The sequence below is a fragment of the Rhodamnia argentea genome, chromosome 2 (assembly GCF_020921035.1).
Source record: "Rhodamnia argentea isolate NSW1041297 chromosome 2, ASM2092103v1, whole genome shotgun sequence".
NCBI classification, from domain to species: domain Eukaryota; kingdom Viridiplantae; phylum Streptophyta; class Magnoliopsida; order Myrtales; family Myrtaceae; genus Rhodamnia; species Rhodamnia argentea.
Genome location: NC_063151.1, coordinates 22,971,054 through 22,984,539, shown reverse-complemented (window position 1 = coordinate 22,984,539; position 13,486 = coordinate 22,971,054). Strand labels below are relative to the sequence as shown.

The 13,486-nt window shown below is 42.5% G+C and overlaps 2 protein-coding genes across 5 annotated transcripts; both read left to right on the top strand.

Annotated features, from left to right (window-relative positions):
- Nucleotides 1-33: 33 nt before the first annotated feature.
- LOC115750714 lies at nt 34-9,263 on the top strand. Of its 2 annotated transcripts, none has more exons than XM_030688229.2 (13): nt 34-308; nt 679-2,938; nt 3,020-3,111; nt 3,218-3,500; nt 3,689-4,138; nt 4,281-4,352; nt 4,572-5,015; nt 5,115-5,186; nt 5,357-7,099; nt 7,238-7,309; nt 7,412-7,738; nt 7,841-8,605; nt 8,703-9,263. In XM_030688229.2, exons 1-13 carry the CDS (start codon nt 195-197, stop codon nt 8,987-8,989), a joined length of 6,981 nt encoding a protein of 2,326 aa, XP_030544089.1. In that variant the 5' UTR covers nt 34-194; the 3' UTR covers nt 8,990-9,263. The 2 variants fall into 2 exon arrangements, with proteins under 2 accessions (XP_030544089.1, XP_030544088.1); XM_030688228.2 differs by having other exon boundaries at nt 676-2,938.
- Nucleotides 9,264-9,393: 130 nt separating this feature from the next.
- LOC115750720 (pentatricopeptide repeat-containing protein At2g03880, mitochondrial) lies at nt 9,394-13,392 on the top strand. 3 transcript variants are annotated; one of them, XM_048274455.1, is made up of 2 exons: nt 9,394-12,507; nt 13,115-13,392. In XM_048274455.1, exon 1 carries the CDS (start codon nt 9,530-9,532, stop codon nt 11,447-11,449), a length of 1,920 nt encoding a protein of 639 aa, XP_048130412.1. In that variant the 5' UTR covers nt 9,394-9,529; the 3' UTR covers nt 11,450-12,507; nt 13,115-13,392. The 3 variants fall into 3 exon arrangements, with proteins under 3 accessions (XP_048130412.1, XP_030544100.2, XP_048130411.1); XM_030688240.2 differs by having other exon boundaries at nt 9,394-12,611; XM_048274454.1 differs by lacking the exon at nt 13,115-13,392 and having other exon boundaries at nt 9,394-11,871; nt 11,972-12,739.
- The last annotated feature ends 94 nt before the right edge of the window (nt 13,393-13,486 follow it).

Genomic DNA, 13,486 nt, shown 5'->3' with positions numbered 1-13,486 from the left:
AAACGGATCAACCCACTCCGAGGGAAGCCTCAAAAGCAGCCATCTTTTTCTCGGGAAGCAATCCACGATGAAACAGTCGAAGTAGAAACTCGGGGTCCTTTCTTCGTCCGAGGAGTCCGCACCGGTACGGATCCCTAAGCTCGCTGTGGCTTCGTCCGCTCCGATCCTTCGTTTTCTTGGTAAGAGATCGGGGAATGGAGTTTCGTAGCATGAAACGGAAAGAACTGCAGGCGCTGTGCAAGAAGCATGGCGTGCCTGCTAACTTGACGAACCGCGAGATGGCAGATCGGTTGAGTTCGATCTTCGAGGTGGGTGTCAATTATCTCTACACACACTGTGGATGCAGCGTAATTTTTGCGAATGGCCTAAGCTTCTGCTACAAGTCTTCTTGTTGGATGCAAGCCAAATTATTAAATCAAGAGAGGGCATGGGCATTTTTTTAATTTTATGTAATTTTCTTCGTTTTATTTTTTTGGGGTTCGATTTGCTCCTCGACTTCTCGGTTGGGCTGACTCTAGATGATTTGCGACCGTTCTTTTAGAGTTCTATGGTTTTGGTTGTCGTTGACTGATATTGTTTCATGGCAGTAGTTCCTTTTCCTGTTTATTCTGGATGAGATACTAATTAGAGATGAAAGTTTGAAAAGGCGTGGCTCAATTGCTTGTCTTTACTCGGCAGGAGACCGAGAAGTCTGTTGTCCAGTGGAAGTGTAACTCTGATGGTTCGGTAGAACCAACCCGTGAAACTGATGGTAAGGCCGCGCAGCAGAATGTGAAGAAAGTGAGGTTTAGCCCTGTCGATGAAACGTTTGTCTTCGTCAGTTCAAATTTGAAATGTACTTCAAGAGAGAAGCGAGCTAATGCAAGGGGTTCTAGCTGTCGACAGAGTTTGGCTGTCAAAAAATCTCGCAGGAGAGTAGTTTCTGTTGGATCTATGCGGAGTCCGGTTAGGGCAACAAGGTCGAGGGCTGGAAAAGTAGTTGATAAGGATGCAGCCCAAATTTTTTCGCCTGTTATTAGGAAGAAGAGCAGGCCAGGAGAGGTGAAGTTCGTCAACAATGAAATTCAGAGCATTGATGCTGGTGATGTGAATCCTGAACTGAGTGCCAGCAATAATTGCGAGAATCCTCAGGTTGAAGTTGCAGCCCCACTTCGATGGCACTTGAGAAGCAGGAGAGTAGGAGTTGAGAAAGATAGCAAAGTTGAGGGCACAACTATAGAAAATACGAGGAAGAACGTAAGACCATCAGATGCCAAGAAGAGGAACAGAAATGATACTGAAGGGCATTTGCATTCAGACGACAAACCTGAAGATGGTTCCCTAGCATTTGTGAGGGCACAACAAAGGAAGACTACTCGGCATTCAAAGCGCATGGAAAGAGGGAAGACAGATTCAAAGTTGTTGAGCGAGGAATCAGAGGCAGTCAAATCTGTAGGGAGAATAACGCAGTCCAGGGCTCCGAGAGGGGATCGTGCTTCTACTGTTATAGCACTAAATGAAATTGTGGAAGCTCAGGGAGAGATTGAGGTTGTCAAACTTGGTCAATCGCCAAAGATTGTCGGCAGAAGGACACGAAAATCAACTGCACAAGATGAAAATCCACTAAGCGAGAATGATGGTCCAGAGGGTAAAAAATCTGATATTTTCACAGGAAGGAGTGTGGAGAGGAGGAAGACTAAAAGAATGAAGCGCAATGCAGCAGCAGGTTCAAAATCTCTAGTGGATGCCGACGTCGCTCGTGTTAAATTTTGTTCTCAAAAGAAGTCCAGCCTTGATGCTTCTACCATTGAAGCTGAAAGTAGGAAAGCTGAGGTTCTAGAGGAACATGAAGAGGTTGATTCCCTCGGACACATATCAAATGGTTCCGGCCAAAGTGTTCTGAGGGGAAAGCATTCTCCTGTTCATATGGGTAAAGAGCGAAATGTACTCGTTCTTGAGAACAAGACAAGAAGACGAAACAAAGACACGTGTCACAAGTTAGGGGCTTCAGAGTTTAGGGTTGCTGTTGATCCTGTCAATGTCCTTCCCCTTAGAAGATCCAGAAGGAAAGCTATTCCATCTGCTGTCCTTACTGATACAGAGTTCATTGCTCATCCAACTGACAGGAAGAATTTGCGACGGAGCCCATATAATACTGCATCAGAAGTAGAAACTTCGGCAAAAGAACAGTCATTGAAGAAATTGATGACTAATGCCCTTGTACACAATTCAAGGGTGACCTCAGATGCACCTGCAAAGCAAAAGGGGGGAAAAGCCTCAAACGGAGAAATGGAATATTCTGGACCTTCAACTGAAGAACCCAGGACCAGCAGACAGTCTAAAAGAGGTACTTATAAATTTAAACATGGTTCATCCATGAAAAGTATTGTTAAAGCTGACGCCAAGAGGCGAAAAGGCAGTGCAACAATCACAGCAGAGTCAGGTGCAAGAGCTGAAAGTGCTGAGATGATGGATGAGGCTTTGAATATTTATGTCTACTTGGATGTGCCGGCAGTTCTGGAACGTGAAGATGGGTTGGAAAAGAATGGCAAAATAGATAAAGATGAGTGCTCAAAGAACAAGGGATCAGATGGCAAGGCTGGAGACATAACAGGAGTTAATACTTGTGATTTTTATGCAAAAAACATCTATAAAAACGATGACCTTGCAGCACAGTCGGGCAATGCTCTGGTTTCAGCAGCTGAGAAGTCACAAGCGGTTGATGTGAAGTGTGGCTTAGAGGAACTCCCAACTGATTCTTTCGTTATAGCTGAGAAGCCAACAGTTCTAATTGAGGACGACAGAGGGAAAGTCCAGGATTCTGTCAATCGGTCATGTCAAGCTTTGGGCAGAGCAGAAGATAGCATTCCTGAACAAGTATCTTCAAGAGCTCAAATTGAGGATATGAAAGCTGTCTCCCACCAAGATGAATCTCTCACTCGGAACTCAGATAGCATGGGTAAGTGTGCAGTTCCCATTTAGTTTTGGAGAACATACCACAACTTTCTGTAGATAGCTTATTGACTCCCCAGTTTTGCAGATGAAACTTCCGATGCTCCCTTATGCTTGGAGAATAAACCAGAAACAGAACACTTATATATTGGAGAAGATGCTTATCCAAGAAGTGTTGAGGTACCAATTATACACCCGTATCTGATTGACAGCAGTATTTTTCTGGGAGTTGGCAATAACTAACACAACTAGGAAACTTAAGCTAGGTTTTTCTTTGCTTGATCAGGAATTAGGTCTCAAGGATCATATGGATGAGTGTGGGCAAAGAGGAATCACAAAGAGAGGTCCGGTAGATGCTGATGAGCACACTCATCAAATTGTTCTTCTTGATGCTAGCACTAATGAGGAAAAGAATCAAGCGTATGAGGCCAGTGAAGTACATGACAAAAACTTAAGGCCACAAGTTGGTACTTTCAAAACTGCTACAGAAGATGTCGTGGCCATTCAGTTGCACAACAGCTGCTCTAGTCTGCCAAGAACTCCAGAAATGCTTGCATTAGGATGCAGAGGTGCAATGAGAGTCTTAAGTTTTGCATCTTTTTTTATTTTCCTTGGTCTCCTCTATCACTAACTCTGATGAGATTAGTCACAATTCACATATTCTTCTGCTGCCAAAAGCTACAGTCTCTGCTTTGCTATTTTTCCCTTTTTTGAATGATAGATGAGTAATCTACTTTGCTTTCTCTACATTGTGCAGAGGCCAATCAACTAAAAACTATCAGTTTGGTCATCTCATCACTTCAAAGCGATGGTCCTTTTGGAGGAGACAGATATACTAGCCGTGAGACTGAATTTTCAAATGAAAGAGAACAACCAGAGCAGACAGTAATGGATGCAGAGGATGGCTTATGCACTTCTGAAAAAACCACAGAAGAACCAGGGATAAAGCAAAGGGAAAGCCAAGAGCCACTGGAAATTGTGGAAGCAGCAGCGGCAGCCTGTGAGGTGACTATAGACAAGGTTGCTGAAGGAAATCAATCTGCCGATGCGAGTTTCTCGCTTTCAAACCCGATAGATGCTCAAATTACCAGAGAAAAAGTACGAGAAGTTGAGGAAGGAAGCTCTGACATTGCTTCTGAAAAGCCTTTGGGTAATTTCACTCGACAGTCTTCTGGAAAAGATCTCAGCATGATCCCGCGATTTAACGGTAAGTTAAAAATGTATTTGCTTGATGAAGTCTTTTTCAGCAAGATAGCAGGCAACAGACTCTTTACGTTGCTGCTAGTGCTTCCATTTAGCTTTTGTTTGAACCTAGGCTGAGTTTGTAAGTAATAACTTCCTTTTTGCAGCTCCTGTTGCTAAGAAATGTCTCCTCTCTTACGAGCAACCTCTTCAAAAGGCGTCAGAAAAGCAAGGAAAAGGTTGGTTTTATCTGTGATCTTCTTCCAGCACAAAGATATGGATGATGTATCAATTTACTACAGACTAACTTGATCCTACATCCGGGGACATTCTTTTACTTCTGTTGCAGTTATCAAATGCTAAATTAGTAATAGAGAGTACAAAATTGGAATTGTTGATTTGTTGACAAAGATTTCAGGTTTTTAGCTAAATCTTTTCCTTGGCTTGATTTCTTCAAGATGGTAAAGGGCAATGTCCATTGGTAGAAGAATGTTTCTGTACCTTTGGGGAGGAAATTTCCAACAAACCAGCTATCAAAAGTGAAAGTGACCTAACCAGTGTGGAGGTTGGAATGGAAAATAAAGATAAAATTCAAGAGGACTCTACCGCAGAGGAGGATAATGGAGTCCATTTTCGAACAGATTTAATAAACGCACGTGATGATGACTTGAAAGACAAGCTGCAAGTGGATTGTACAGGTACATGTCCAGATGAGCCAGGCTCTGATACTGATGAGCATAGAGAAAATGGTCCGATGATGCGAAGCTTTGAATCTGGTTTTGATGAAACTGGCAAATCACCCATGGAAACAGTTAGTGCCCAAGCAGTTGGCTTGATTACTTCAGTAGAGGGGAGCAGTGCTGAAGACAAAGGCATCCCCAGTGAAATGGTTGCTCTGCATTGTAAGGGACATAATATGTCATTGTTTTGTTACAATCTTTTCTCTGAAGATAGCCCTGCCTTTTCTTCTTCACTTTTACTGATGTATTTACTTATTGCAGCTCTCAATACTTTTGACCATGAAATGTCGTCCTGCACAAATGATGTCTCTAAGGACAATGATGGCTATGAAGGTGAATTCAGCATTTTTTTCCCCATTCTCAATAACGATGTGAGAGCTTTAACTGCAGTTTGAATTCATGAAAGCAACTTGTTCCCTAAGATGCTCACAACTCTCATTATATTTGATAATCATGCTGTAAGAGATGCTTTAGTTACTGATCTTTTATTATTCAATGTGCAGCTGGGGGAAATCTTGAAGATGAGATTCTTTCACCAGTAAAAGATGGAAATTCTCCAACTCACAGATTTCTAGATGCCAATTCAGAAGAGAACGGTTTAGAGGTGGAAGAAAAGAGCTTCCTTAGCTCTTGCGATGTGAACAATATCATGAAGCCAGCAGCTAACACAGAGGTATTGATTGAATCAATTCTGCAAGTAATTTCAAGCAGAAAGGATCAGGTCTTAGACATGAAAGAAGTCATGAATGATAGTTCCAGTCACCAACTTTGTGGAAATTTAAATGCTGAAAAAGGTGCAGACACCGATACCATTCCTAGTAGGGTTGCCAGTGAAAATTTCCAACCGGATGAATCAAATGCACTGAGAATTTGTCATATGAAAGTACTTGGTGAAATCGAAGATGTTCTCAACGTAGCCTGTAATACAGAGGCCGTTGCTTTCCATAAATGCTTGAAAGAACAGAATCTTGAACAGTGCAGTCATATTGTTGAAGAGGGAGATTTGCACCTTAGTCTGGACCAACCAGCTGATAAGTATGATCTTGAGGAGGCGGCTGCACATCTAAATTGTGGTCCTGAAGGAGTGGTTGCTTTGGAAAATAACAGTGTTGATCTTCCACAAAGTTCCAATTTTGAATTTGCACATTTTGAGTCCCTGGAGAAGAAAGGAACTGTGAGTTCTCTGTCTTCGAGCTCATATGGCCATAAGCAGGAGGAATTGGATGATGGTGGTCAGCAGGAGGAGATGGGGTTTAAAGTGGACAAGATGGAGCTGACTGCATCATCTAATCTAAACTTTTCAGCCAATCAATCTGCAAACCATTCTGAAAACCTTGAAGCACTTGAAGAAGGAAATTCTGATGTTATTGAAGTAGGCAATTGTCATTTGCCACGTGCTGGTGGAGAGGAGTTGAATGCACAAAAGGAAGCTCTAAGCTTCCATCAAAATAACAAAGGGAGCATCTGCAAATTTTATGAAGTTGAAGAGGAAGCTTCCTCTGCAACTGTGACCATCGTGGCGGTGGATAAACTTAACAAGGAAGAAGATGGAAACACAACATCAGTTTTTCTCCAAGATTGCGTTCAATTTCATGGAGACGAGTCTACAAAGATCGATCTTGACACTACAATTACTCCAGGAGTGGCTGCTGAAGATCCTAAGTGTAACTTCAATGAAGTCTTGGGAACCATGCTGCACTCTGATGAACAGAAGATTGTTCGTTGCGATGGTCAAAGAGGAAATTGTTTGTGGCCAGACCAAAAGGTGCCAGCAACCTTGGAATATCCTATCCCCTTAGAACCTATATCTGCAGATGTCAGCATATATGTTGGAACTACAGAAAGCGGACTCATCCCAAAGGATATCAGGACAGATGCTGTCCAATTTGATGATGATAAATTACTGAAGAGAAGTCATTTGGATGAGGTCAGCAGTCACATGATAGAAGCTGCTCCTAATGTCAATAGTCCCATTGAGATAGTGAATACTTCTCGTGAAGATATCTTACATACAGAAGATGAAGCTAGCGCGTTGATTATGCAAGAAAATCCAGAAACTTTTAATCTTGAGTATGGCTCTACGCCAGCTGGAGAAACCACATTGTCTCGGCATGGCATGACTATTGGCTATGAATGGGATAAGACGAATTCTGTAGGCGAGCGTTTAGTTGTACATCCATGTGATGAACCAAATAAGGCTTCAGATTCTTCCATTGCACCTCCTCTGAATGTTGTGCCATTTCCTGGTGAGGATCCTTGCTGGGGAAGTTTGACTTTTGAATTCTTGCTATGTGCTAAAGTAGTAGATCTTCTAGCTGCGAGAAAGACACGTTGAGGTTCATTCTGCTTTGATGAATATCATGCACATCTTGTTTAAAATGTAGGGGAAGACCCATCTAAAGAAAACAATGTGGACATCGGCACCAATGCCAAAGAGAAGAGCGATGGGGACAGAGGTTAGTGTAGCTTTGCCATGTTTCCACTTACTCATATAAAGCCAGCGTTCAATCATGCTATTTTTAGGGGAAACCTCCACTAAAATGGATTTCCTTTTGAAGCGGAAGTTATAGCGCAGGAAGCTCATGAGCCTCAAGAGGACCATGCTGTTTTTGGAAATGCCAGCGACTCTAACCATAGCTCAGGAGCTTGCAGAGAAGTTGCTAAAGAGTATGCCGGAGATGATGAAGTTGCGTCTGTGCAAACTGATCCTGTTGTGTGTGAATCTTCTTGTACGAAAGGTGAAAGGGTTGTTGAACACAATGAAGAAACACTTGGTTCTGGAAGGCTTGATGAGCCTGCCACTGAATCCAATCTACTTTCTGCAAATGCTGACTCTAGCAGTGATTTTTCTCTGATTTCATCAATTGGAGATCCATCAATTCTTGGTGAGTACTTAGCCGCTTCTTCATTTTATGATGTAAGTAGAGTTCTTTCATACTTTCTCTTTGATTGGCGATGCTAGAGAAGTTGTCTGTTTCCTAATGAAGAAAACAAGTTTTTGGAGAGTCAAGTGGAGTCGCAGACATTTACTAGTTGGGAAATGAGCTTTGTATTTGGAGACAACTCACTAGACAGTGTAGGAAAATTGGATGCAGACACAGGGGAAGAGAGACAGAGAAATGGAAATGCCAAGAACGCTGACTATGTAGAGGTAAGGATCGCCAAGTTGGAAGAAAAGGCTCCAGTAGTTACTGTAGAAGTTTCAAAAGATCATGTGGATCGTTTTGATGCTCAAGTTACTCTATTAAATGAGACTTTCTTGAAGAACCAAGAAAACAAGGAAGATATGATCAGAGTCACTGATGATGAGCACTCTAAGGATGGGGCCACATTTGAATACTCCCGTGATTTGGAACATGAAAAGAAAGATGTGACAGAGGACCGTTGCAGTAATTCCCCGGGCACAGAGGAGCTTACCATTAAGAATGAGAAAGACTCAACGGAGCAAGAAGTCTCTGCCATGATTCAAGAGTATATGGATCGCGAGAAGTTGGAAGATGGGAGTACTGAGGTTAGGGTTTCCTGTGTTGATAGCAGAGAGAAAGAACTTGCTCATGTTAATGCAAGTGGTCGTGCCCCTTCGGATGTATGCCCACTACAACATGCTCCCAGTGAGTTAAGAAAGGAGCATTTGTCATTTTCAAGTTATGCCAATGAAAATGTTGAATTAGGAATAAAAAAGGAGAAAGAGACATTTATTCCGAATTCAGACAACCATAGTCCGGCATCTGTCAATTTGTCTGCAAGAACAGGTATCAAGACTTCGGTTTTCCAACAGGAATAGCTTCTTGTAACTTAAGTTTGTGTCTACATAGATTAGTAATCCTTTTCGTTGATATTTCTCTGCAGATGTAGCTGAAAATGTCACAATGCAGCAGCTGAATCTGATATCGCCTCTGACCAAGAGTTTGGACGTAAAAATGGAGGAACCTGGGAAGCTTATCAATTCCTCAATGGTGGGAAGGACAAAAGCCAGGAGCAATTTCATCAAGAAAACGCCGAAGAAGTTGCTTGCAACTTCAGATATGAAAGAGAATATGCTGAGCACTAAGTGGGAGCAAGTCGGTAGCGTCACAGCTTCCAAAACAGCGAAAACCAGGAGGGTCTTGGAGGATCTACAGAGGAAACAGATATAGGAATTCTGTGGCCCGTTGGTCTTTTACCTTTCTGGGAAAGCACTCGGCATAACTCGTGCCAGTGCTCATGAAACAGGATGTACCATTGAAACTAACTTATTCTGCTAGTGTAGTTTGATTTCTGAAGCTTTTCTAAAGGCAAGACAGCCGATTGTTTGTACTAGGCAAATTTGGGTCTCGGTACGAATCAACTGAATTCTCGGCTTGATTCAGACAATTGAGTTGTATCATTGCAAAGCAGATAACTTTGAGTGTAGGTGAGTGGTTGAAGAAAGCATGATGCTAATTGGTTATAAAAAGTTGGATAGTATTTGGACCTCCTATTTTAAAGGTGTTCAGGGTCAAATTTTTCCCCAAGCACAACATTGAGAATCAGACCTAAAGGAGTGGGCTTTTTACAGCTTGGCTACTAAAAGAATGAGAGTAACGAACGGTAACGATACGAGACAATCGCTATCGTCATCTCTCCATGCCCGAGTCGATCTGTTAAAGTGTTGATCAATCAATCTCCCTTTTCGGAGAGAATCTATCGTTCCAAGCATGCGAGCCATTTCAGCAAGAGCGAAACGCATAGCCTCGTTTCCACCTTCGCGCCATGGCCGTCCGACTCCCATAGCTTCGCACGGCCCGACGTGCCCATCGTCCTCGTCGCTTCTCGACGAGTTCGCCGAGCACTGCCATCAGAGAGACCTCTCCAGAGCCATGAAGGCTATGCACGCCATGCAAAGGCAGGGTATTTGGGCCGACGCCATCACCTACTCCGAGCTCGTCAAGTGTTGCGTGGCCAGGGGTGCCGTCGAAGAAGGTAAATCGGTCCACAAGCACGTTTTCTCTTGTGGGTATCAGCCCAAGACCTACTTACTCAACGTCCTTCTCAACATGTACGTCAGGTTCAACCTATTGGAAGATGCGGAGGGCCTGTTCGACGAAATGCCCGATAGAAACGTCGTTTCCTGGACGACGCTGATATCGGCTTACGTGAGTAAGGGCATGAATAATAGGGCCTTGGAGTTTCTGATTTTGATGCTGAGGGGAGGTGTCCAACCTAATATGTATACTTATTCGTCGGTTTTGAGGGCCTGTGCGGACTTGGGGATGCTTAGACAACTTCACAGTGGCATAATTAAAGTTGGCATGGAGTCTGATGTCTTTGTGCGTAGTGCTTTGATAGATAATTACTCGAAACAGGGTGAGCTGCAAGATGCCTTGGACGTGTTCAATGAGATGGTGACAAAGGATTTGGGTGTTTGGAATTCTATTATTGGGGCCTTTGCGCAAAATAGCAATGGCGACAAAGCTCTTGAAATGTATAAATGCATGAAGAGAGCGGGTTTCGCACCTGATCAGGCGACTTTAACTAGTGTTTTGAGAGCGTCTACTGCGTTAGCATTGTTAGAAGTGGGGAGACAAGTGCATGTTCATGTACTAAAGTTTGATCGAGATCTTATCCTCAATAATGCACTTCTTGACATGTATTGCAAATGTGGCGGTTTGGAGGGTGCAAACTCTGTCTTTAGTAGAATGGCGGAAAGGGATGTTATATCCTGGAGCACCATGATTGCTGGATTGGCCCAAAATGGTTGCAGTTTAGAGGCAATGAGGCTGTTTGAACAAATGAAACATTCTGGTACAGAACCGAATTATATTACCATTGTAGGTGTTCTCTTTGCGTGCAGCCATGCCGGGCTTGTTGAAGATGGTTTGCACTATTTCCGGTCAATGAAAAGGAGTTTTGGGATTGATCCTGGTAGAGAGCACTATGGTTGCATGGTTGATCTTCTAGGAAGGGCAGGGAAGCTGGATGAAGCTGTTAAGTTGATTAACGAAATGGAATGTGAACCAGATGCTGTTACTTGGAGAACCTTACTTAGTGCCTGCAGAGTTCATCGGAATTCGGATCTGGCCATATATGCTGCGAAACAGGTGGTAAAACTGGATCCAGATGATGCGGGTACCTACATACTCCTGTCAAATATTTATGCGAATAACCAGAGGTGGGAAGAGGTCACAGAGGTTAGAAGGTCCATGCGAGTAAGAGGAATCGCAAAAGAGCCAGGATGCAGCTGGATTGAAGTAAATAAGAAGATACATGCTTTTATCTTAGGGGATGACTCACATCCACATATAGATGGGATCAATAGACATTTAAACCAGACTGTCCAGAGGTTAATGTCGATAGGCTATGTCCCAGACACAAATTTTGTTTTGCAGGACCTTGAAGATGAACAGAGGGAGGCTTCACTTCAATACCACAGCGAAAAACTCGCGATTGCATATGGAATCATGAGCTTACCGAGAGAGAAGACAATAATGATCAGAAAAAATCTGAGGATTTGTGGAGACTGTCATACTTTCACAAAACTTCTGGCCAAGATGGAGCAGAGGATTATTGTGATAAGAGATCCTGTCCGTTATCATCATTTTACGGATGGAGCTTGCTCTTGTGGTGACTTTTGGTGACAAAATATGTTGAAAAAGTATCAAAAGCTTCTGTTTGCTGAACACAAGAAAGGAGGTTCTGCTGGGTGGATATCAGTGCTGGGCAGTAGCAATTTGTTTCATGATCTACGTGAGTCCTTGTCCCTGAAGCTGGCCCTTAAGATTACAGGACCATCCCATCTGATTGCTAAGCATACGTTTCGTTCATTTTACACCATGAGTGAGATTGTTCAGAAGGTTGTGTCTTGCCTAATTATAAGTTGGCGAACCTGCCATTCATTTCACTTTGTATGCTGTGTTGATGGCCATTGTCATACTAAGAATAAAATGAAGTAAATCTACTTACAAATCATCTTAAAGTTAGAATACATTAAATCTAGAAACAAGACAGGAGAATTCCGTAACTCCCTTGGTTTCATTAATCAGAGATCCATCGATTCATGGTTAGTACTTAAATCACATCGTCATTTCGCAATGTCAACTCTTAATTCATACATTCTCTTTCTTGATGATATTCGATTAGTCTTTTGTTTCCCAATGCAGAAAACAAGTTTTTGGAGAGTCAAGTGGAGTCGCAGACATATTTACTAGGTGGAAAATGAGCTGTCTTTGCTGACAATTCAGAAAGCGAAGGAAGTGGATGCAGACACCGAGGAAGCGAGACTTAGTAAATGAAATGTAAAAATGCCGACAGAGTAAAGGTGAGGAGCACAAAGTTGGAAGAAAATGGTCCAGCAGTTGCTGTAGAAGATTAGAAAGATCACGAGGATCATCCTGTAGAGCGAACTGCTGTATTCATGGACGCTCATATAATTTTTTAAGCAAGTCTACATTGAAAACCAATGGGGATATCTTCAGAGTCACCGATGACAAGCATCCTGAGGACGTGGCTATGTCAGAATACTCCCATGCCCTGGGAACATGAAGGGATAGATGCACCAGATGACCATTGCATTGACTACCCAAACCATAAATGAGCTTTTCAATCAAGTAACGAGAAAGAGTCAATGGAGCGAGAAGTCTCAGCCATGATTGCAGAGTATACAGGTCGCGAGAAGTTGGAGGATGGGAGTGCTGAGGTTAAGCGTTCGTGCCTTGATACAAGTGAGAACGAACTGGCTCAAGTTTATGCAAGTGATAGTGCCCCTTTGGATGTATTTCAATGTCATTCCAAGTTCTCAAGGTGTGATGGCAGTGAAAATATCGAATTAGGAATTGTACTTGGGAAAGAGACATGCATTCCAGTTAAAATTTTGCGAGACCGCAGCAAATTATTGTAAAAGCTTAAGCTTTTATATGAAGCGTTTGGATGAATGCATGCTTTAATATTTTAGTACTTTAACACTCTCCGCATGTGTAGGCTAGATTTTGACCTAAGACTAAAGCGTGAAAATATATAATAGGAGAGGCAAATATAGGTACGAAAATATATGAACTTAGACCTTCAGTTTTGATATCGTCGGAAAATTTTATAGGACTATAGCCAAATGTTAGACTTTCAAGTGAAGGCGTGATTTAATATTTAAATACAATTTTGAAATCCTTAACCAACTATACTTTGACGCCTATCAATTTTGTCAACAAGGATGGGCATCAAGACTTCAGTTTTCAATTGCGACAGCTCCTTGCTACTTAAGCTTGTGTCTACAGAGATTAGTAATTCCTTGTCATGTAATTCTTTTGCAGATATTGTGGCTGACAATGCCGGAATGCTGCTGCCAAAGCTGAAATCGCCTCCGACCAAGAGTTCCGATGTAAAATCGGAGGAAAATGAGCATACCGGAGGGCTGTTGATTGCTTGGCAACCCGAAGGACAAAAGGGAGGAGCAATTTTCATGGAAAGAACACCGAAGAAGCTGATTGTAACTCCAGATCGGAAAGGCAATATGCCCAGCATGGGAGCAAGTTGGTTGCGCCACAGCTTCTAACACCATGAAAAAACAAGAGAGCTTAATGGATTTACCGTGGAAACAGATTTAGGAATTTTGGTCACAATTTCTCTTTGTTAGTGGATTGATTTATTACCTTCTTGGCAAAAAGGAGACGGCATACAAAAAT